This window comes from Tyto alba, unplaced genomic scaffold (assembly GCF_018691265.1).
Source record: "Tyto alba isolate M040663 unplaced genomic scaffold, T.alba_DEE_v4.0 Super-Scaffold_10, whole genome shotgun sequence".
Taxonomy (NCBI): Eukaryota; Metazoa; Chordata; class Aves; order Strigiformes; family Tytonidae; genus Tyto; species Tyto alba.
In genome coordinates this window covers 18,990,019-19,013,032 of record NW_024881262.1, presented here as the reverse complement: position 1 = coordinate 19,013,032, position 23,014 = coordinate 18,990,019, and the positions used below count along the sequence as shown (strand labels likewise).

At 37.8% G+C, this 23,014-nt stretch overlaps 2 protein-coding genes across 11 annotated transcripts in view; one reads left to right on the top strand and one right to left on the bottom strand.

The window, feature by feature from the left end:
• Positions 1 to 10,068, top strand: part of AGFG1 (ArfGAP with FG repeats 1) — a 35,410-nt gene extending 25,342 nt beyond the window's left edge. Inside the window, exons 6-14 of one of the 9 annotated variants that reach the window (XM_042793449.1) lie at positions 1,700 to 1,771; positions 2,733 to 2,942; positions 3,765 to 3,948; positions 4,640 to 4,719; positions 5,009 to 5,101; positions 6,650 to 6,697; positions 8,091 to 8,249; positions 8,877 to 8,968; positions 9,322 to 10,068. In XM_042793449.1, coding sequence (XP_042649383.1) covers positions 1,700 to 1,771; positions 2,733 to 2,942; positions 3,765 to 3,948; positions 4,640 to 4,719; positions 5,009 to 5,101; positions 6,650 to 6,697; positions 8,091 to 8,249; positions 8,877 to 8,968; positions 9,322 to 9,381 — 998 coding nt within the window. In that variant the 3' untranslated portion in view covers positions 9,382 to 10,068. Of the gene's footprint in view, positions 1 to 934; positions 1,055 to 1,699; positions 1,772 to 2,732; positions 2,943 to 3,764; positions 3,949 to 4,639; positions 4,720 to 5,008; positions 5,102 to 6,649; positions 6,698 to 8,090; positions 8,250 to 8,876; positions 8,969 to 9,321 lie in introns of all 9 variants that reach the window. The other 8 variants (XM_042793483.1, XM_042793439.1, XM_042793436.1 and 5 more) reach the window with 8 other exon arrangements.
• A 67-nt stretch (positions 10,069 to 10,135) lies between these two features.
• Positions 10,136 to 19,957, bottom strand: LOC104355494 (thiamine transporter 2). Of its 2 annotated transcripts, XM_042793498.1 has the most exons (5): positions 19,797 to 19,947; positions 17,677 to 18,493; positions 15,257 to 15,449; positions 14,609 to 14,750; positions 10,136 to 13,713 (listed from the first exon to the last, which is right to left on the bottom strand). In XM_042793498.1, exons 1-5 carry the CDS (start codon positions 19,944 to 19,946, stop codon positions 13,591 to 13,593), a joined length of 1,425 nt encoding a protein of 474 aa, XP_042649432.1. In that variant the 5' UTR covers position 19,947; the 3' UTR covers positions 10,136 to 13,590. The 2 variants fall into 2 exon arrangements, with proteins under 2 accessions (XP_042649432.1, XP_042649425.1); XM_042793491.1 differs by having other exon boundaries at positions 10,136 to 14,750; positions 19,797 to 19,957.
• Between the last annotated feature and the right edge of the window lie 3,057 nt (positions 19,958 to 23,014).

The following is a 23,014-nucleotide window of genomic DNA, read 5'->3' as shown; positions in this document are numbered from 1 at the left end:
GTTTTATGGGCTTTCTTTGGATAGTAACTCAAGTTACCTATATACACAGGTTTGTTCTGCACTTGATTTAAGACATATTTTTCCTTGCTTATAACTGTATTTGTTACTTTCTGTGGAGCTTCAGTCAGGCACACAACTCCTGTTGCATCTATAGATGCTTGAAATGTCCAGATGCTTGGAATTAGATGAGTGTTAACTTTTATTTTCTCCTGTAGTCTGGCACGAAAGGAAGGCGAAAACTGAAATTCTATTTGAAATTTCCTTGGATTTTATTTTGTGGATACAGTCTATGAATGCTGTCTTCTTGACATTGGTATTGATTTTCCATATTTCTGCACTCTGATTTAGTTTTTAAAAAACTGAATTTTCCAATGAAATTTATAAACCTAGCCAAAACTACTCACAAGTGGTGCCAAACCAAATTCACCCAAGGAAGAAGCACTTTGTATATGATGAATTCAAATTGTCAGTATGTTACAAGAATAATTTCTAACTTTTGTTCCCAAATAAGTGTTTAGTTTGTCCACAAATTCTAGTTTTCAGAAGTAGCATTTAGAATGATACCTGGCTTGGGTTCTGTAGGTACACATCTGGTATTCTATACTTCTTGACTGTTTTTTCCTGACCAGCCACCACTGCAAACACTCTAGGGTTAAGCTGAACCCTTCATCAGGTCACGCAGCTGTGAGTAGTAGCACGTGTGAGGAGGAGAGAAGTAGCATTAACTGGTACAGCTCTGTGCAGGTGATCGTGAAAGCTTGTTCGAAGACCACTTTCAGTTGTAGAATAACATGTATAATTTTCATGTAAACAGAAATTACAAGGTAGGACATAACCCTTGGAGGCTGTCATGACCATGAATTCAGTTAATACATCTGTTTTTGTGTTTATTTCCCATATCCATTAACATGTTTTGTTCCTTTGCAATTTACAGCGCAGAACTCTGCAAATGCAGGTTTTGCAAACTTTGATGCATTTGGACAGTCTAGTGGCTCAAGTAATTTTGGAGGTTTCCCCACAGCAAGTCAGTCTTCTTTTCAACCCCAAAATACAGGTAGAACTCCTAGCACTTTTGATTAATAATTAATAGAAATAATCCTTACCTTTATGTTGGAAGGTACATAAGTTGAGTATTTCTTGCATCTGCGTGCTTTAATGCAATCAAGTCATCTGAAGCTCTGGGGAAACTCAAAATGAATTCCTTCTGTTTTGGTGGTGTTCTTGCTTTTTTTTTTTTCCTTTTTTTACCCCCTAATGCTACTCAAAAGTCTGATTTATGGCACTGTGTGTGTGTTAGCTCTACACCTGAAGTAACTATGAAAAGAGTAAACCATACTGCTTTTGATAAATATTACATTGACTATTTTGTAAGAGAAATGTTTCAGTAGACCCAAAAGCACATCACAGTACCAAAAAAAAGTGTGTCTGCATTTGTGTAACATACGCACACACTTTGGTATGTTTGACTTCATGTGTAGAGCCTATTGCTGAGATTTATTTTGCTCCTTTAATTTGATCATGCTTTAGAACTTCTGCTTGGGCTTACACTTGCTGTTTGTCTAGATCTTTGGCTGACTGACTTTCTTTTCCTTTTTTTTCTTTTTCCTTTTGAGTGTGGTGTCGTTTTAAACTTTTTTTCAAATTTTCTTTCTCCCTTCTTATGTTAACTTTAACCCCCACACAATTTCTGGCTGTCCAGCGTTCAGAACGCTTTCATCTAGCTGCAGTTTTGGTGAATTTACTTCAGCTTTTCCTCTCCAGGCTGTACACAGTAAGTTCCACGCAGTGGAAAACTCAGCTTGCTTCATTTTATGCCATTGTAGTATAGCATTTTCATTCCTACTATTGCATATGTTTTAGCTTATTGATTATGCTATTAGAAAGTTGTGTGTTCTGTGGTATAAGTGCAATCCTCAAGCAATTGCTGTAAAATGTGATACACTTAATGGAACAACTCATTTAAATTTAAGTATGTGACCTGCCTAGATTAAATTGTCTGGACATTGAAGAGATGGAAGCTCGTGGCTTCATATTTGAGCTGAAGTTCAGTAGTGTGTACCTAAGTCAGATTTTAAAAATTGATTTATGTATCTCTGGCATCAGTGGAGACTTGGTATAAAAAGAGCTGTGTTGTGTCTTCCCCCTCCAACCTCTTTCCTGATTGGATGTACTCTAAAAATCTGAGAAGAGAGAACCAAACTATGTCTCTAAACCTTGGCATGAAATCATACTACTTTTGGACTTCTAGGCACTGTTTTTTGCTTAGAACGATGACTGATATCTGAAATGGTTAAGCATTGTACCATTAAGTAAATGCAAATAGTAGCTATTCATTAGATACATATGACGGGAAAATGAAGCTTCTGTATTTTGAATGTTAAAGATTCAGACATACTTATTTTTCTACCAAAATACTATTGTTGAAATTACTTTTAACAGCTAATTAATATAATATAGTTTTTCAAGATCAAATTATGACTGTGATTTAAGCTGTTGAAGCTCAGGGTTTTTTTATCCTTCATCTGTAGACTAAAAAATATTACTTTTTTTTCCTGATAATCCAATGTAACTTTGAAGGGATTGGGAAAAGGTCTTAAATGTGTGGGATGGGGTGGGGGAACATGTTGCCTCATGTAACCACAAAGAGATGGGATTATTGTGCCCTCAGTTACAGTTGGAGAGACTTTCTCTAGCTTTGGAGTGTTGATCATGTTTAACTTAATCTGTTACAGGTGGAAGTGCTGGATCAGTGAATGCTAACTTTGCTCACTTTGATAACTTCCCCAAATCCTCCAGTGCTGATTTTGGAGCCTTCAGTGCTTCTCAGAGCAACACAACAGCAACTGCATCCAGTAAAGTTGCAGTGAATAAACCGAATCTCCAGTCAGCTGACAAATATGCAGCTCTTGCTAATTTAGATAATATCTTCAGTGCAGGGCAAGGTATTAAACTTTATTCTTTGACATGCTTAATTCTACATCTGTATACTTAGTAAGCCAGGGATGGCTGTGCTTGTCAAAATAGTAACTGTATTTCGAAATGTGCCCTAAGTTATCAGTAGGATTTCACATCAGTGTACCCTTAATGTGTGAGAAAGTAAGCTTTAAGACTGTCATCACTCCAAAAGGATGTCATCAGAAGACTGCTTCTTGGTAACCTACTTCCTATCAAGATGAATGCTCTAAGTGGAAATATTACCACAATGATGAAAATACATAAAATATCTTTTATATTTGTGCTAAAACCTATAGTGAAGGCTCTTGAATGGAGAGCTACAGGTGTTGCAGAGAACTACCAGCATAGCTTTCCTACCTCTGCCACAAAAAGACTTGGCTTTAGTTTTTTATAAACTAGTAGCATTGATACTTGGTTTAGTTGATTTTTAAGTTAAGGAGAAAAAACTAGTTATTCTGTAACTTTTTTCTTAAATGGCGTATAAAAACTTGTGTTGATTTGTAATGTAGAGCTTTGTTCTGAAATGGTTTATTTGAGGGGATGTTTATTTGAGGGGATGGTGTTCAATTTTCTAGTAGAAGATGACAGTAGTATTGAGTCATTATTTTCCAGGAACACCAGAGGCTTTCTGGACTTGTGGAGTATCTATAGAAGCCTGACACTTTGCTAATAGCTGATGGCTTGTTAAACATATCTTTTTCCTGTGCATATGCCTTAGTGCCTATTTAATTTTTAAGCCTGAAACTTAAGCTGTTGGCATGGCAGAAAGTGAAACAGTCTTCATCACTTTTAATCTGGTTTCTTTCTAGGTGGTAGTGAGCAAGGAAGTGGCTTCAGTACAGTAGTGTCAGCCTCAGCAGGTCCTGCGTTGTCAGCCCCAAATCAGTCAAGTGCATCTTCAGACAAGTATGCGGCTCTAGCAGAATTAGACAGCGTGTTCAGCTCCACAGCAACCTCTAGTAATGCGTATACTTCCACCAGTAACGTTAGCAGGTACTTTGTTAGAAGTAGGTGACTTTTGACAGTGGCTTGAGCAATATGCAGAAAAGTAGCTTAAAGTTGTTTCTCCAATCTGGTTTTATTTCTTACCTAAATAGGGAGATGTTGCGTGAGTTTAGAGGTACTACTGAAACTGTATCCTTTGTTTTAAATAATAGCAGTACTGTCTGATAAGGTATTACAAGATAAAATTAAGAATACTTTGTCAGCAGAATGTTCTGTGCACCTTTCTAGTCATTACATGATAAATCTGTTAGATGGTAGCACTTTCCTGTACAGAATATTTGCATGCATACTGAATCATAGCATCATTCCTGGCAAAATAATTACTGAGATATTTATAATGGTGCCAACGACTTATTTTTTAGATCATTAAAGTAATAAATACCAAATGCCAGTTATAGCTCTGCTTGGTATTGCAAGTGCCCCTAAAGCTTATGCTTTGCAACCTTTATGCTGATGGACTCTGTTCAATATTCCTTCTCCTGCTGTTGGTGGAGATGACTTTTCATTGCTCAGCACTAGTTATAGCCTCTAACCCTGGCATCAGTGAATTATATTGCAGTTTGCAAACTGCACGTAAGCACTCATTTTCTGTTCTTTTACATACCAACAGTAATTGTAAGTTGTATTTAATTGTTAAACAAGCAATTCTGACTTCAGTGAATGTATGAATTATTTTCAGCAATGCTTTTGGAACAGTACCCGTGGCTGCTACTGCACAGACACAGCCTGCATCTTCGAGTGTGCCTGCTCCATTTGGAGGTATATAAGTGTTACTAACACCTTCTGTGGACTGTAAGCAAATATCTTATTAATTTTTAGTTGATAGTATTATACTTTGACACTAGTAATATTGAAGTTACTGAAGGATACCAAAAAAGTACTGTTGTTGTGATACATTTCAAATTAAGCAATTTATTATCAATTCCTAATTTTTCCTATAATTTTAGATATTTATGTATCTCTGTATAAAAGCTGTGTAATCTTAATGTGAGTCAGATTGGCTATTTTTAAAAGACTGTATTAAATAAAGTGTCTTTTAATCTTTCAGTAACACCTTCCACAAATCCATTTGTAGCTGCACCTGTTGCCCCAGTGGCACCTTCAACAAATCCATTCCAGACCAATAGCCGAGGAGCAACAGGTTAGGAAAAAAACACTAAGTGTTTGAGAAACTTTCTGTCAAGATTTGCATTGATTCTTTTTTCATAGCTGTGTAACTTGTTCCTTAAAGATTTTCTGTATTATCTGTCTCTAGTCTATTTGATATATTGTGTGTTTGTTCAATGCAGAGTACAATATTTATGAATAGGCTGCAGAAAGCAACTTAAACTTTTTTTTTGAGATGATAAATGATGAGTGTTTTGAGCTGAGGACATTATTTTCCTGGGTTTGGCCCAATCCTAGGATTTCAAATGGTGGCCATGAAAAATGTCAAAATGATCTGTTTAAGATCTTCTAATGCTGCCGAAGCTATTTGTAGTCTGTGTATTACCAGTTGAGTAGCTTCCAAGTCTATAACCTTGGCTTTGAAGCATGCTTCATAGCAGGTTGTCCTGAAATCAGGGATCTTGAAAGCTCTACTGCTAAGCTTGTACACTTGATTTTTCAATTTATTTTGGTATTTCGAAGTCCTGAAAGCCTTCAAAACCAAAAAGCTGAAGCTAGAACCAAGAAAGACAAGACTTTTGGGCTGTTATCTTCTGACTAGTTCACTTATTCAGTACATTGGTGGTGGTGTTTACTTTTATCTTTTGTAACAGTAAAGCATATGTTTAAATATAATCTTTACACTCACGAGTTACACTGATTTTTCTGGGAGAGGATGCTGTAGAATTATAATTCCGTAGATAAAATTTAATCACTTTTTAAAAAAGCAAACTTGTACTTTTCTTTAAAACACTGAACTTGGATTTAGATGACTACTAGATTATGCTAATTTTCCTCTCCAGAGACATTGCTAAATAATTTTGGCACTTTTATCTATTAAGTGGACTTCCACAGATTTAAATCTGCTGATGTATGCATTTTAGCATTGAGTTGTGCTTTGCTCAAAGTTTTAGCTAGATTGAAGTAAACTGATCAGACTGAGGTAAAACTGAACTGATCAAATTCATGTCCTCTGCTAAAATATTTGTTTTCAGTCCATTTTGAGATACTATGTGGTAAAACTACTTCAGCTATTTAATGCTGACAGTATCTTTTTCCTTACTTTAATCTCATTCCTAACTGTGCTATTTTGGATCATCGTTAAGAACTTGTAGCCTCTTTAGATAAATTTGTTTGAATATGGCAACTCTATCCTTCCACCTTCTAAACTGTTCTTCTTGGCTCGCAGAGGTTCCAACCCTTGGCAGCTAAACTTGATGTTAAGTACTAGGTTATGGGGATAATGACTATAAGTAAAGATATTATTCTACCCCTTTCAGTGTCAGGTGTAAACTTGCAGCTTGTCCTTTTATGCTAAGCCTTCTTTCTGCATGAACTTTGCTGTTTATTACATGGGAGATCTGTTTTGTAGCATTTATTTCTAATGGTTTTCTTAGCTTAAATCTATTGCTGGTCATGCTGTGGATGAATTGTTTGGTACATATAAATGTGTATATTTACATAATATATAAAACTAAGAAATGACTGTTCAAGAGTGTATAAATGATTTGACATTGTCTGGTCTCTTTGTGGCTTCCACAAGGCCTCTCGGGAGCAATGCACTCTCACATATTTCCTCAGGCTCATTTTGGTAGGTGGCCACATTTGGTATCAAGTTTCTTGTGGCTAATTGTTCTTGCTTGTAAAAGCTTATTGATAGCTATCTGGTTCTCTGCATGTAGAATTTCGGAAGACTTTGTTTTTCAAAGTGGAATGGGTGTGGGTATTTGGCAGCTGGGCAGAGGGAGAGAAGAGCATACATAGACAACCTATTAAGCAACTAAAACAAAACCATTATTGATACCTTCCATGGTCACAATATAACACTAACAAGTTGAGTGACTCTTGAAGTTTCTACCAACAGTAGCTTGATGCCTTTTGGGATATCCCAAGTCACTGCTTATTTTGTTGTGCCTTTGTTTGCTGTTTTAGCAAGTTTGCCTGTTGAATAGCTTCTCCGCTAACTCTAACTTGAGACCAATAGTAGTACATTAGTTTTGTGCATACTTTGTCAGCAGTTTTTGTATGTATAATGTCTTGCCCTCGAATATTTTTGGGGTAAACTTTTCAACTGATAATGAAGCTATATTCATTACATACATTAATTTGTTTTATACAGTTAGGCTTGCATAAAATCTAACATAACATTTCAAAGGAAAAGTCCTGTCTAATGTGTTACTAGAATAAAATGCCTGATGTCTGTATTTGTATGAAAAAAAAACTTCTATACACTTCTCCTTTCAAGCATAGCTCCCAAAAGACTGAATAATGGTTTTGTTACTACATTTTTGCACTTGATGTGCTCCTGTTTGTTTGTTGAAGGCATGTGGAATTGCATATGAGCTGTGTGTTCTTTACCTGAAATGTTCAGCAGAGAATCAGATGAGAGGTTTGGGGGTTTTTTGTTTTATGTCTTACCTCAACAGTAAGAGCATTTGCAATAGGATCTTTGTGTGCAAATAATGTGCATGGTGAGAATTTCCTTTAAAGTGACATTAAAGATGGGATGAAGAGAGAGGGGATGCATGTATCCCTTATGATTTGACTTGACTTGTGACTTCCTGTAATGCAGCTTGAAGTAGGAAGATCTTTTCATGCTTTTCTCAGAAGGAGAAAAACAGAGATGCTTATGCTGCCTGAAAGTGCTTGCTTCTGCTGTGTACAAACTTTTACCAGAAAAACTCTGGGGGAAGTAGATGATGTAGAGAATGTAAAAAAAATGATCTTTTCAGAAAGTATATCTGAATGTGCTGGATGTATATACATTTTAAATGATTCCATTCATTTTAAAGTGCAGAAGTAAATAATGCACCTAGTTGGTGGTGGTCCAGGCTAACAAATCAGTTCAGTGGCTGTAGAAGTTGAACCTAACTCTTGTATGGTCACTGAGGCATTATGAGACTTTTCTTAATGTGCCATTATAGTAATTGTCATGGAAAATGTGATTTCTTACAAATAATTGAATGTTGTTTTTTGCCTACCAGCAGCAACATTTGGTACTGCATCCATGAGCATGCCTGCAGGATTTGGAACTCCTGCCTCCTACAGTCTTCCTACTAGTTTTAGTGGCAACTTCCAGCAGCCCACGTTTCCAACCCAGGCAGCTTTTCCTCAACAGACTGCTTTTCCTCAGCAGCCAAATGGTAGGTCTATACATTTTAGATAATCTTGTTTAAATCAGAAACATGGAGAAAAATGATTTTTCTGTAAGTTAGCAATAACAGCTGCATATTTATTTCTATGTGGACTTGATGATAATACTGATGAGGGGTTCTCACACTCGTGTTTTGGCTCTGTAGTTGAGCTTTCTGACTTGCATGCAAGTGTGCAATAACATAACTGAAATTTTACCATAATCTGATACTAAAATTGTAAGTATTCCCAGGCTTAAAGGGTTTTTATGCAAGAAAGGTTGTTTTGTCTTCATTTTTGGAGTGTCTGCAACTGATTATAATACTTTCTCTAACTTCATAGAGCACAAGCAAGAGAAAATTGGAAAGTACTTTCTCCTTAAATTTAAATGATAAAATAACGTTGAAAAAAATGTATATATGGAAATTGGAAGCTAATTAGTTCTAAACAGTTGAAAACAAACAAAAAGCCCAGCCATATTTTTTTTTTTTACACTTACTTTCCTGCTTGTATTTAAGTCAGGTTAATGCTGCTGATTGTGCAGTCCAAGCTTCCACTTATTTTTGTGTGGTAACTGCAGCAAAGAACTCTCTGAAGATTGATTACTAGTATTAATATTTTTCATTTATCTTTCCAAGGAGCAAGTTTTGCTGCATTTGGACAGGCAAAGCCTGTAGTAACTCCTTTTGGACAAGTTGCAGCTGTTGGAGTATCTAGTAACCCTTTTATGGTGAGTTGTTGCATTATATTAATAACTTCTGTATATCTGAAGAGACGTAATTTCTAACACATTAGAGACATGCAAAGATTTTTTTTTTTTTTTTTATTCAAATAAGGCAGCATGTGAGTCTCCTAAATGCAGTTCAGTATTATGATGACATGGCATTTGTAGGGCTGTTTGAATCAAAACAGTGGTACTTGTATACCATGCTCTTATAGTAGTGTAATTTCAGCAACTGCAACATGTGGGAAATATTTCCTAATAGGTTGTTTTCTTTTTTATATATCCTGCATCTGTGATTTAAAATATAGAAAAAAAATCTTAAGTATTTGTCTTATTTTTCTTCTTTCTTTTTCCCCCAGGCTGGTGCACCAACAGGACAATTTCCAACAGGAAGCTCATCAACCAATCCTTTCTTATAGCCTTATAGACACTTTACCCAAAAGAACTCTTATGTGGTCACATAACATCTCTGCGCCTCTTGCACTGTTGTCTTGTTTCACTGATATTAGCTTTAAACACAAAAGAAGTCTTTAAGAAGTAAAAATAAAAGCCTGCATTGTGTACCTTTAAAAAAACTTTAAAAAAATAAAATAAAATACACAAAACCCGAGAAAATCAACCCCCCACCAGGTAATAACGTGCAAAACAGAGGGCTGTGGTAACATCCTTGAACCTGTGAACTGGCAGGTAAAAAGTAGCGGTATCATGTATATTAAAATTGGCTAATAAGTTATTGCAGATACCACATTCATTATGCTGCAGTACTGTACATATTTTTCTTAGAAAATAGCTATTTGTGCATATCAGTATTTGTAACTTTAACACATGGTTATGTGAAAAATGTTACTGGGAAATAGATCAGCCACTTTAAGGTGCTGTTGTATCTCTTGAAATGAATGAGCTACATCATTTTAACTATTGGTATTGGAAGTCATGGAGTTAAATTGAAGGTTTGTTCATTTCTCAAAATGTTTTCCTTTCCTAAGAGCTCTTCTATTTATACATGCCTAAATCTCTAATGTTAGAGGGATACCTGTCTGCATAATAAAGCTGATCATGTTTTGCTACAGTTTGCAGGTGAAAAAAATAAATATTAGAAAAAACAATGGTGTAGCATTATTTCTGTGCAGTAACATTTTATTGGGTTAAAATGCACATATTGAGTCTCATACACAGTTGAATTATCAAAAGCAATACGCTTGAAGGTGAGTTAAGCTTAAAATTTTTTCATATCTCACTTTGATATGTTTCTTTATGTCCTGGTGATTAAGCTTGCTGTTCTAGCTCAAGTGAGGTGACCTATCAACCAGGAAAAAGTTAAGTGAACTTGGGTTATTATGACAGAGTAACTGTGTAATGAAGGACACTGGAAGAATTGAAGAGAGTAGTTATGTGGTAAATAGTTACCTGCAAGAGACACACAGTAATGGGTAGCTAATGACAGTCTTTGAACAAGACTTAATTGTGATCAGAACAGTATGTGTTAGTAGCAAGCCAAGGTACCACAGATGTAGTAGCGCTCTTTTAATAAAAATCTATATATCTTAGTAAGAGCTCCTGTGGCATATTAAATTAATCAATTATTTCTTTATTTACTGGAATGTTTTTTGCCACACTAGAATGGAATTTGTAGAGGGGGGGAAAAAGTCTGGCTTGTCTGTAATAGTAAGAAGGTTCAAGAAAAAGTATAATTCTGCATGAGAGTAGTTGATGGTGGTGTTTTAAACAGAGATAACTTGGCTTAAGTTCAGGTGTAATACTGGAACTAAGCAAATAATGTAAATATATAATGAATACATAAACTGCAAGGTTAAAAAAAGGTTTCTGACCAGGTGGAGAATAAGATTCTAGCAGCTTTCAAGATAACAGGAATAAGTAAGATCAGATTGATTTTTGAGAAAAGGATGTGGAAGCCCATTTGAGACAAATGTGAAAATTTATTCCATAAAATTGTGTCAAAAAACCCCCATTTCACTTGTAATTGACTGAATGTTAGAGCTGCGTATGTCTAGGGGAGCTGAAAGACTTGACCACTGCTTGTAAAAACTCTTATGCCAGTGCTTTTGAATTCTGTTGCCTGCCTGAGGTGGTAGTAATTTCTGTATGTATTTTTTTTAAGCTTTGGAGATCGCAAAGCAAGGGACAGGCAGCTTATGCTAGCAGTCCTTACTTAAATGTCTGGGTTTGTCCTGTTGGCATATTTAAAGTTAAAACAGACTTGAAGTCTATCTTTTCCTTCTGATGAGGACTGCTGGATAGTGTGTGGTGCATGGTTTAATTCCCAAGATTCTCAGGGAAATTCACTAAAAAAAATCCCCAATGATTGAGAGTTTCAAGGATGTTGGTGATGCCCTTGCTCTAACCACTGCTTTTTAGCATAGTATAAATAGCTGTAATTTTTCCCTGTTGTTGACTGTACTAATTTTGGGATAGTGACACAAATGCAGTGGGGAGTAGGGAACTGCAAGGGTTCAGAAAGACTTGTGGAACGCTTAAATATGCTTATTGCAGGGAACTTGACCAAATAAACCAAATGTCTCATCAATGAGATAAACAACTTTATTGAAGGGGAACAATCCTGTGTTCTCTTCACCTAAATTGATTTAAATTAAGCTTAGGGCAAGGGCTAATGAGATTGGCATCTATTGAAATTGTTGTTCTGATCCAAATGAAGCTGATAACTGCTAAGAGATACTGAAATTCATTTAAGTATGCAAGGCACTTAGTTTTAGATTATGCTGCAGAAATAGTGAATACCTTATTTTTCATAACTTTTACAATATACAACCATGTCTGTTTAGTGTATGTTCACTAATTTTAAGTTTGCCAAACTCCAGACAAGTAGCTGAAGATCTTATATGGTTTTGAGTCTCCTTTATATTGAGCAGGAACTGACACCAAAGCTGTTTACGTTAATTAGATTTTTAAAAGGCTATATCTACAAAGATTAATTCTTCACCCATGATTATAAATGTTTTTGTCTTAGAAACCTCTGCGGTTGTTCACGCAATTGATCACACAGCTGGCATAGTTGCCAAAAAGCTATACTTCCACTCGCTTTTTGGTATCCTGTTCTGCTTTAGCATCAAAGCACTTCACTTTTGATAACTTTAGCTGTTCTATATAGAAATTAATTTGGAAATCTTCTAGATTAATACTTTTATTCCTAATAGGTCAGATCTTATGCGTGCAAGAAGATGCTGTAAGAGGTACATCCTGAGTTCCACAAGGCCGATGTGATGCCCAGGCACTGCAGTTCAAAGATACTTAATGGTTGCAAACTCCCAAACACAGTGTTGGAACAAATGCTAAGTCAAGAAATTAATTTGAAAATGATCAAATTCAGTTGGAATTCCTGAAAGAGAACTAGAGATATGATGCAAGTATTCTGCTCTCTTAAAGAGAAAACTCACTGGGGCATAAAGGCAAGCTCAAGTAGCTGTTAAAAGTACGTTTTTAAAGGAATGACTGATTTTTTTACTTTCTTGTGAGCTGAACTGGGGGAAACATCAGTTACTCCTGACTTGTGGCAAATCTGCAAGTTGTGGTAAAGGAACACCGTGGAATTAGCTGCTGTCTGATATAGCTTACTCCAAAGCAGACGTTACTGACTACAGTTGATTCCCTAATTAGCTTTAGTTATATCTAAACTTTTGGTTGTGTTATTTAAGACTGCCTTGTATAGAAATTGAAGGGTGTCCCCGTGGCTTAAAAATAAGTTATTTTAGGCGCTTTTTTGTTTCCAAAGATAAGTGTGTGTGGGGCATGGCAGCTGTAATGCATATGCTTCTTGAGACAGACTCTCAAAGAGAAGATTAGTGTGTTGTATGCATATACCTTCAACAAACTCACCGTAAAGCCGTCGCTGCACCAGTAGCAGTTTTATCTGTATATAAGGACATGCTTTCCTTGTAGTCCTGTAATTTCAGATTTGAGGAGTGCATTGTCTGTGTGGAATTTGAAATGACTGCATTTGGCCATTTGTAAACTGAAGTGGCAGTATTGCTATGCTATATAGCATCGTAGCAATCCACCTCTGAACATACAGAAGTAGCACCTTTTGGGAAAAAAAAATGGTTTATTACTAGTTAACTTGCTTTAAAAATGTATGTCACAACTTCCAGTTGAAAAAGTCTTATGTTTTCAAAAGGCTTCTGTGGCAAGCTTTCCACAAATCATCTTGCTGCTATGGGGCAACCTCTCTTTTTAGATTCCCTAGGAATGTTTGAAGGTCTTAACACCTATGACTAAATTGTCTTTTAATTTAAATGTTCAGTAGAAATGAAAGTTCAAACGTTGTGTTCTGTAAGCTCTTCTTTTGTGAGGTTCAGGCATCTATGTACTTGCTTGTTGTGCTCCTTGAGGATTAATAGAAGTTTTGGTGTCAGATCACTAAATTTGAGTTGAAATAGATTGTTTGAAGATTGTTTGGTATTAAACTAGTGATGGAGAAAATGGGCAAAATGTATCATCCTGTTGACAGAGCTCTTTATGCTGTAGGCTCATAAATGACCTGTTTCACCATTGACCGGTCTTGCTTGATTGAGCATTATGTCTCCCCCAATTCATTGTTCAAATGATGCAACTTTCTGCACTGCTGCTTGCAGCCATTGTTTTTGTCTCCCTTGTTAGTGATCAGTGCTTTCGCCAGCCACCCCGGTGTTTGTGCATTTGATGGAAATAATGGTGTATATGCTTCTGATCAGGAAAATTCCAGCTATGAATGTGAAGTAGCTGCCATAAATGAGAAACTGGAAAATGGAGGTGGGGAAGAAGGAGGAGGAAGAGTCAAAAACTTCTTTTGCTATTAGGCAGTAACTTAAGGAGTGTCTCTCCACTGCTGCCTTCCCTGTCACCCATGCCCTAGAATGGTCCCACCTCAAAAGGATTCGAGTAGTCTCACTGCTTGACTTCATACTGTAGGAATTCTGGTTGTAAAATGTGTGTGGGGGGAGAATACTCTGTTACATGCTTCCCTTCCCCACCCCAGTAAGGAAGGAGGACAGCTGCCCTGCACTTTCTGGCTCTTCTCTGTTAAGATGAAAGCTAGAGACTTGGACCTCATTCAGTTTGTAAGTTTAAATTTAGAAATTTAATGGGGAATCACAAGATTAGTTAGTTTTCAGAATTAGAGTAGTTTAAAGGTGCATCCAATGAAACTGTAATTCAGAATTACCCTGGTAATAGACCTGTAGATTGCCTTTGGTCTTGCTTTCTGCTTCTGTTTATGGTATTTTGACAATAAACTTGTGAATTATAAGCCTTTAAATAAACTAAAAAAAAAAAAAAACCACAAACAAAAAATAAAACAACAAAACAAAACAAACAAACAAACAAACAAAAAAAAAAAAAACAAACAAAAAACCCAAACCACAGAAACTAGCCCTGAGTAGTAGGTGGTGATATTTCCCTTCTGCCTCATGAAAATATTCTTCAAATTATTGCAGAAATGCAAAACTGGCAGGACTAGAGGACAAGTAGGTTGTAGTAGTTACTGCCATTTCACTTTAAATGAACCTGTTTTTCAAGTGAGTAACTGTCTGAAGCTAGAACATTACCTGGTATCTTCCCAAAGGCTAATCTTGGAGTAGAACCTTCTTGGAGTAGAGTAGGGGAACGGAGAGCAGTGTGAGTAATGTAGCTTACCTGGATGCTGATATCCAAGCCCAGACCTTTTGAATCTACAACAACAATAGTTAAAATTGTCTGAATCACCAGTGCCACAAAGTTGTTGAAGCCAAACATCAAAGCATAACGCTCCATGCTTAGATTGACAGCAATCTGAAACCTGAAAAGTAATGTACAGGTTAACTAAACTATGGAGAACAAGGATGTTTGCAATTTACTTATGGGGGGAAGTTTGGGAGCAATTTAATGTGCACAGTGGATTCTTCAAATTATAAAGCCTCTTCAATCTTGGCTATTAAGCTTTAGCAGCTTCATTTTGGCAGAAATGCCTTGTTTTTCTGGCTTTGGCACTATTGTGCATCCTACTTATGTCTTATTTGAGTGGATATTTTTGATAAAGATCTTGTTCACTGATCATTAAGAAAATACTTGTACATGGATCATTGAACAACTAAAGGCAGAATAAGGTAGTTTCTCATTTGGAGCAACATTGTAATGGCTAGGTCATATAACTAAGCATAGCTGTGTATGTTAGGCCATGACAGCAGCACATATTTCTATTTAAAAATCTTATTTCTAGAGGAGCTTTCAGTAAAATCTTGACAAATTTAAAAATGTGATACTTAATGATTTAAATTAATTAGAACAGTTGTATATTATACTTACGTTGCTATTGTTATCAGGAGCATATAGCATGCTTTAAATGCAAGGTAACCAGCATAACATGCCCAGATGTTGTCAGTAAAGTGCATAAGAAACAGAGAACCAGCATCCATTGCAGAGAAAATTCCCAAAGCCAGTTCTCCAGAAAGATCCCAGTTTACTTTGACATATCCAACTGCCATGGATGTTGCTGAACCTAAAAATTTGAAAGTAATAATTAAAACTCTGAAACATTATCATCCTTCTAGAGCCATTGCATAAGTCTGTAAATGGATCATGCCAGGAGCTCTTGAGACTGTTATAGGCACAGTGGGCTTTGATAGTGGTGTGGCTTATATTTTCTATTAGTGGTGAGGGAGTCTTCTGTCTCGTGTGGTTTTTAGTTGTTTTTTTTTGTGTGTATGGTGGTGTTTTTGTTTTTTTTTTTTTTTTTTTCCCTTGCTTACAGAGCCCTTACAGACAAGTACTCTGAGAAAGTGCCTCATGCCTAAGGCTGGAGGCAGCAGTGTACAGTTTATTGCTGTTACTCCATTTTTTTGATAACTGTGAGCAAAGAGAACAAACCCACCAAGCATTTTCTGCCAAAATATGCATAATGGAGTTCTTCATTTAAATATCTTTATGAAATGAAAATGTGTTGCACTCCCTCATGTTATCTTTTTCATGAAAGTGTCTTTTCAGTTTCTGGTGAAAAAAATCTTATGAACTGCATTTGTCAAGGCCTTATTGACTGTCACATATAGTAAAAACCCTTACCTGAGTGTAATATGGTTACAATAAATTCCAGTGCCTTGATATTTTTTTTTTCCTTTTAAATCAAGGCAATAATGACAAGGTTTACTTTTCTCTCCCTCTCAATGGGGAGAGGTAACAGTCTTACAGCAGTAGAAGGTATCTAGCCATGGGGGGTTTTTATATCCCTTTAGCACAGAGGCTGCTGTAGGCTTATGAAACATCTTTGAAACACAATATGCTGAGGTTGGTAGCTCAAACGCAAAGAGAAGTCTGGTCCAGGCAGCTTATACAGCAGTGAGCTATTGGAGTCCAGATAGTACCAGTTGCCCAGATGTTTTCAGGCAGCATAGCATGGTACTGCAAAATTGGACTACATTTGCTGGTTGTATGTACTCTTCATCAGAATTCAAAAAGTCGTAGCAGGCCTACTCCTTTGGTCCACCACTGCTACAACCAGAGGTTCTTAGTACTGTGAGTGCTTTCTGTACTCTGAAATAGTATCAAGTGCCAGAGGGTGTAAGAGCAAGAAAGCCCTTGGGAATACCACTCAAACCAATAGCCTTGAGTTTTGGAGTAACTTCAGTAAAAAGCATTTTCATGATGCCTGCAGGAAGAATAAACTGACAGTTCCTTGTAGAAATGTGCGATCTGACTTCTGACATGAAGGAGGAGACATAGCTGTGCAACTGTGAGCTTGGAAATGAGGCTCCGTTGGTACTGCACACCTATTTGAGCAAAGTTGCACTTTACCCATATGCCTTCTGTTCTGAGGCCAAAGACAAATGTCATGGGGATGGGCCAAGTAACTGTAATGTGAATCAGAATGGCTGAGGTTGGAAGAGGCCTCTGGTGATTGCCTAGCCATGCTTGAAAGCAGGGTCAGCTAGAACAAGTTGATCAGGATATTGTCTAGGTTTTGAACATCTTCAAGAATGGGGAGTCCATACCTCTGGCCAACCTGTTCCAGTGTTAAATCACCCTGCAATAAAAGTGTTTATGTATGTTTAAGTGGAACTTTTAGATTTCTGCCCCTTGTCTCTTGTCCTGTCACTGGGCACCACTGGGAAGAGTCTGGCTGTCTTCCTTACTCCTTCCATTCAAGTCTTTATGTGTATTAACAAGATGCTTTGTTTTCTCAAGGCTAAACAATTAGAGCTTGCCCAGCCTGGCCTTGCATGTCACATCAGGAGGTAAACTCATTGGTCATGATACAGATGCATTCAACGAATATCGTTCAGGAGCACTCATCCTGAAATGATATTTAATCCACTGTCTAAACAGACCAGCTAGAGCAGTGTATCTGTTAATATGCTCTTTTAATTCCTAAACCTCCTAAATCCAGGTGTATTTGAGGGAGGAATAGGCAAGGTGTCATCACCCAGGGTTTTTGAACTGTTAACATGGGGCTAAATTCATGGTCTAAACAGAGCTTAAACTCCTAAAATACTTTGGTGGAATGAGGCTCCTCAAATAAATAAGAGCTTATAGCTATATATATATTTGTAAGACTCTACTGGTAAAATTGTACAGTAAAAAAATGCTTTGCTCACTGGGTGGTATATATTGGAGGCTGTTGCTGTTGATCTTGGTCCTCATAGGAGATCAGGAATGGTTTTGGTGCCTTTTTGTTTAAGAATGCCATCAGCACAGGGTGGGTTAGAAATAGTTGTTAATGATCTTTCACTTACCTAAAAAAGTTGCTATGGCTTCAACAGCTCCATTGTACACTGCAGAGCTGTGGGAGGGGGCTCTGAAGTCCCACAGCACTTGGACATAATTCAGAACCTGGTTAAAGCCTGCCGTAGCCAGAGCCCACCACAGGGACCAGTACAGAAGTTTCCTAGAGCTGTAGCAATCCCTCAGGTCCTTGCTCAGCTGCACCAGGACTCTCAGCATGTGATTCTGGGCCTTGGGACTATCAGCCTGCTGCTCGGGTGGCGGTGCCCTGTCAGCACATACAGAGCTCTTGTCCTCTCGGCAGCTCGGTGGCCTGTCAGAGCTGACCCTAGCCACAACTTTATCGGGTCCCGGGAGAGATTCTGAGCCGTCTTTCCTGTGGAAGAACATACTCTTCTGGGGCATTGGGAGGAAAAAGGAGCACACGAATGCCAGGGACACGGAAGCCAAAGTGATGGCGTTAAGGTGAAAGTAGGATACGCCTGCTAAGGAAACCAGCAGCTGCCCCAGCACCGCCGCAACGGTGGCTGCAACAAGAGTGATACTTCTGCAATAGCTCGTCACTCTCTGATAGCGATCGGTGCTGACAACGCTGTAGATGTAGGCGTAATAGGCGACCTCGGTGGCTGTCACCATCCCGTAGAAGAATTCCACCACCTGCATGGCCACCACTCCGTGTGCAAAGAGGAGCAAGAGCCACGTGATGATGAAGCTGATGCCCTGGAGGAGGAGGACGGGCTTGTAGCGCACGTAGTCTGTAATCAGGAAGACTGGGAAAAGGAGCGCGAGGTAGGAGTATGTCCAGACCGGGAAAATCTGGTTGGTAACCTAGAAGAGAAGAAATATTTAAAAAAACCCCAAAACATTCTAAATGTTGTTTCTGAAGCTGGTATTTTAGGAACATAGTTGCGGTGACAGGAAACTGAATTGTGTGAATTGTGCAGACTTAAACCACCTTAAATTACAAAACTTTAAATGTACTCCTTAAGTCACAAAGATAATGATGCTAGGCTCCACTACATAAACAGATAGATTGGCTTAAATAATTCTAGTGAAGGCCTATCAAGAAGGCAGATTTTGACGTGCAGCTGTGTAAAGCAGTTATAAATGTGTTTTTGTCAGAGGAAAGTGTGTCTAGCACTAAATCCTACTCCCCAGAGTAGATGAAAATGAATGCCTATTTAATTTTAACTTTTACATGATTCATTGTATGCCTTTGGTCAGCTCTTTCAGTTGTTAGAACTGGGAAAAAAAATGCATATGCCTCGTGATGGGGGAAACGGAACTGCACATAGTGACTGTGTAGCTGTTACTATGTTATCTTCCCTTTGTGGTTAAAAAAAAAATAAAAAAGGGAAAACAAACAAACAAAAAAACTAACCCAAACTACAAATACTCTTTTTCAGAAGAAACCTTAGGTTCACATTATGCTAGCAGGTTCTGCCTTAATATTTGCTACTGCACATCAGGAATGACTGTTTTTCATATTAGCTGCATGTGGGTGTACTAAGCTTGTGTTTTCTAATTATACCATTAGATCCATGATTCATCCATTTGCTGACTATGTCCCCGTTGGTTGGGAAGTGTACTTCTGAAGCACGCAGTGTTGAACAGAGGAGCAGAGCAAGAAAACTTGCAGTGCATGCTTTTGTCAAAAACAACCCCTTTTTCTGATTGTGAATCTGACCTCTACAGTTTAGTGAATGCATAAAACAGCCTTGTAACATAGCTAACAACCTAACAGCTCATAATAGGAAGTCTGGTTTTCTATAGTCTTGTACTCACTGTGTCACTGTCAGCGTAATCAATTTCACAGTAAGTATAACTAAATCTTAGTGTTGCCCCTCCTCTGGGGTTCTAGGTGAAGAGAGGGACTAACTGACCTTATTTTGCTTAAAATATCAGTTTCTTAAACAACCACCAAAGTGGTTTCGAAGTCCTAAGAATGTAGGGACTTCAAAGTTTTGACCTGCAAAAGAGGTGACTCCTAACTCTTCCAGAAGCATCTTAAATATGAGTCTCTAGATACAATATACCTGTATTATTAAACACTTAATCTCCCCCTCAGCTATTGCTGTAAGACTTGATGCTTTAAGAATTGTAATTATTATTCAAGAGAATAGTTACATACCTCTTCAATTGTTAGGTTTTTGTCTGGTCCAGTTAGATAAGGAGTGAGAAAGGATTCTGATGGCCTCATTGTGGAAAGAAATCCATTTGCACAGATGATCAGTGTGGGATAAATCCAGCTCTGGCCTATAGTTCCCTTCCAGCAATCCATAGTCTACCTAAAAAGAAAAGGTAGTAAAGAAATGAGCATACCAAGTACTTTATAAAGATGGTCTTCACAGTTGGTAAAAATTCATTTGCAATTTTACTTTTTAACTCACTCCACCTAATGTTTCTCCCCCTAATCTTGCTAGTGATCACATGCAGCTTGTAAATGAACAACTTGGATCAAGGTGCACTGGTGGTGGTAAACTCCCATCTCTGTACCATCTATCAAAGGTTGCTCTTAATGATGTACTTAGCATCGAGTGGCTGTATCGTAGCGGAAGAATGAAGTTCCATTACAGTCTAATTTCTGAATAAATGAGTGGGCAAACTGAGATCAAAGCTCATTCTCAGCATGTTCAAGGAGGCATTTTTTCTGTTGAGCTACAGCTTGAGTGTCAAGTGGAGCAATAGAAGTGCAAGCCTTTTTGCAAACAATAAGAGCCACCAGCCAGCTCGCAACCCATTATGAGCTTGTTTTTTTCAAAATGCTTTAATACTCATCATATTTCTTGCACTCCAGTCGCTGTAAAGAGATTTGGGGTTTTTAAGCTTATTTTACTTGTTTTGTGTTAGAAAGTCAATTCCACTGTTCCTGGAAAACAAGAGAAACAAGGATGTTTTGAAACTTAAGAGAACGAAAGCAAAACACTGACTGATGTTTAATCAATCCGTTACAAGCTATTTCTCTTAAATTGTTAAGTTCCATTTCATAGCAGGCACTATTTTGGAAAGTGCTTCTTATTGTACTGTGACGCTGTATCTATTAAAACTTAGCATAAGCAGTATGTTATTAAGGCAGTATTTCTGTGACCTCAGAGGAAACTTACAAAAACCAGACTTAACACTGAAACTTGATTTTAAATGGTTGCCTCCAATTATCTTTTACAAATCATTGTATATACCATATAGCCTATATTATCCTTAACTCTAGATCTGCTTTGAAATCTTTCGATATCTGCTATCTTTTCAAAATAAAAAGATATTAAACCCTGGACTGATCAGTAACATCAGCATAAACCTTGCATCACTTCCAAATGCACTGAGCAAGTGAGTGGCCAGCACGTTTCCAAGTAACTTTGAAGGTAATGAATTACCTGTCAAAACTGTGGCTGTGGTGCATTTTCTGTGGATTCATGTACAGTTTCCTCCTAGGATGACTTTCTCTCTTGTCAAAGAGAAGTCAGAAAACCACCCTTTAGGACTGGAGGTACTAAGACATTTCTTTGTATTTTTGTTTCCTGAAAGTTCTTTCTAAACTTGATAAAATGTTAACAGAATTTAAATAATAGTAATAATAGTAATTCATGAGAGCTCTTCTTGCTTGCTGAACTTGTCCATAACTATCACAAGGGAAGCTTTCTTCTTTACAGGTTTTTTCAGCAAACTGATTTCTAATTTTAAGATAAAACTTTAAGACTCACAGTAGCTAATGATTAATAAAAACTAACCTGGCAAGAAAGCAATCACTTGATTGCATTTTTGTGTTAATAAATACCTTTAAAAGCTCTGGTCTCTGATTCATGGATAAGACACACCACCCCTTTTGCAGTTTGGGCTGATGCTGATCCTCCCCTGTGCATAGTGCAGTGGCCTCTGGGCTAATGGGGTCTCTTCTGACTGTCCTGGCTTTGCTGGGGGTACGGGAAGGTAGGACATATAATACCTCATACTATTAGTTGACCAGGAATTACTTCTATATAAAGACCAATCTGCCACTTAAGGGCAAATGGCCAAGAAGGTAAGAAGCTTCTAAATCTAGCTTCTAAGCTAAAAAAGATCAAAACGGAACTGCTTAAGAGGAATGCTGCTGCTTTGTCTTTGTTTACCCATATTTTTTTAGACTGGACTCCTTACATCTTCCAAGGTTCTTCAGAGGACAGAGTCAACCCCGAAGCCTCTTGGCAGGGTGTGTGTTGACACTGGGAGCAAATGGTGTGGCCCTGGCGGGATGGGCCCCATGTGCTACCCAGAGCGGCTCTGGGAGCTGGACACAGCCTGGTCTTATTCTACTGGTATGAAAACTTCTCATGCCGCTTCGAGCGTGTAGTGAGACCAGGCAGGCATGTATTCAGAGAAGCTGGGCTTGCCTCTGCACTTCATTCTCTTTCTTTACCCACAGCTTCTGAGAAAGGAAAAGAACCGTGGGGAAGATGCTGCTGGCTAGGTCTACTGGCCTGCTGAAAGGTGGCTGCTGAGTGGCATTTCTCTGGTAACCCACATGGTGCTTGGTTAATACCTGCTTGCTTTGAAAACAAAGATATAATTTGTTTGCTGCCTTGTTGGCCAGAACTGGCCTTATCAGCTTGTTTGACTGTATCTTAATGGAAGACTTGTGCCCAAATCCACTAATGTTTCAAAAGTAGTCAGTGTTGTATTGGGAGGTCATTGTAGCTATGGGGAGCAATGTGCTCAGCTCTGGATTTTCATATTTACATGGAATCCTTTAGCATGCTGGGAGATAGACAGGAACTTAATACTAAAAGCTGCAAGGAGAGGTGGATTTGTTCAGTTTCCTTTTCCTGCAGAACTAGAGCCTGTGCTTCCAGCCTTGCTCATAACCTGCCAAGCCTCAACTATCTCCTTTCCAAAGAGTGTGTGTGTATGTACACGAACACACAGGTAGATGTGTGCATCTTACTGTTTTGGATGAAATCTCTGATTGTTGGCTTGATACTGAATTGCAGCTGAAAACTGAAGGTAACATGACCTTACCTTTCTCTTGCTGTTGTTTCCACCTCCAATGCATCATGTCCTTCCTAAATCTCTTAAGAGCTGCCCTCTTCCTTCCCTATTCCTCTCTCCACCTCCCCCCTGCCCCCCAATGCTCCCCCCACTCTCAACCTCAGAATCTTTCCTTTGGAAATTTGAGCAAATGGAAATAGATTTTTTTTTTTTTATGTTTTATCTGTTTTCTGAAGATAATATTCTCTATATCTGCAAACCAAACTCATTGTGTTTGCTTGGTCCCATTGGTCCTTAGTGGCATCTCATATACACAGAAGGCAGTGAGCTCTGACCAGTTCAGAAAGGAAGAATTTTTATGGTTATTTCTACCAGTTTTTCTAGCTCCTT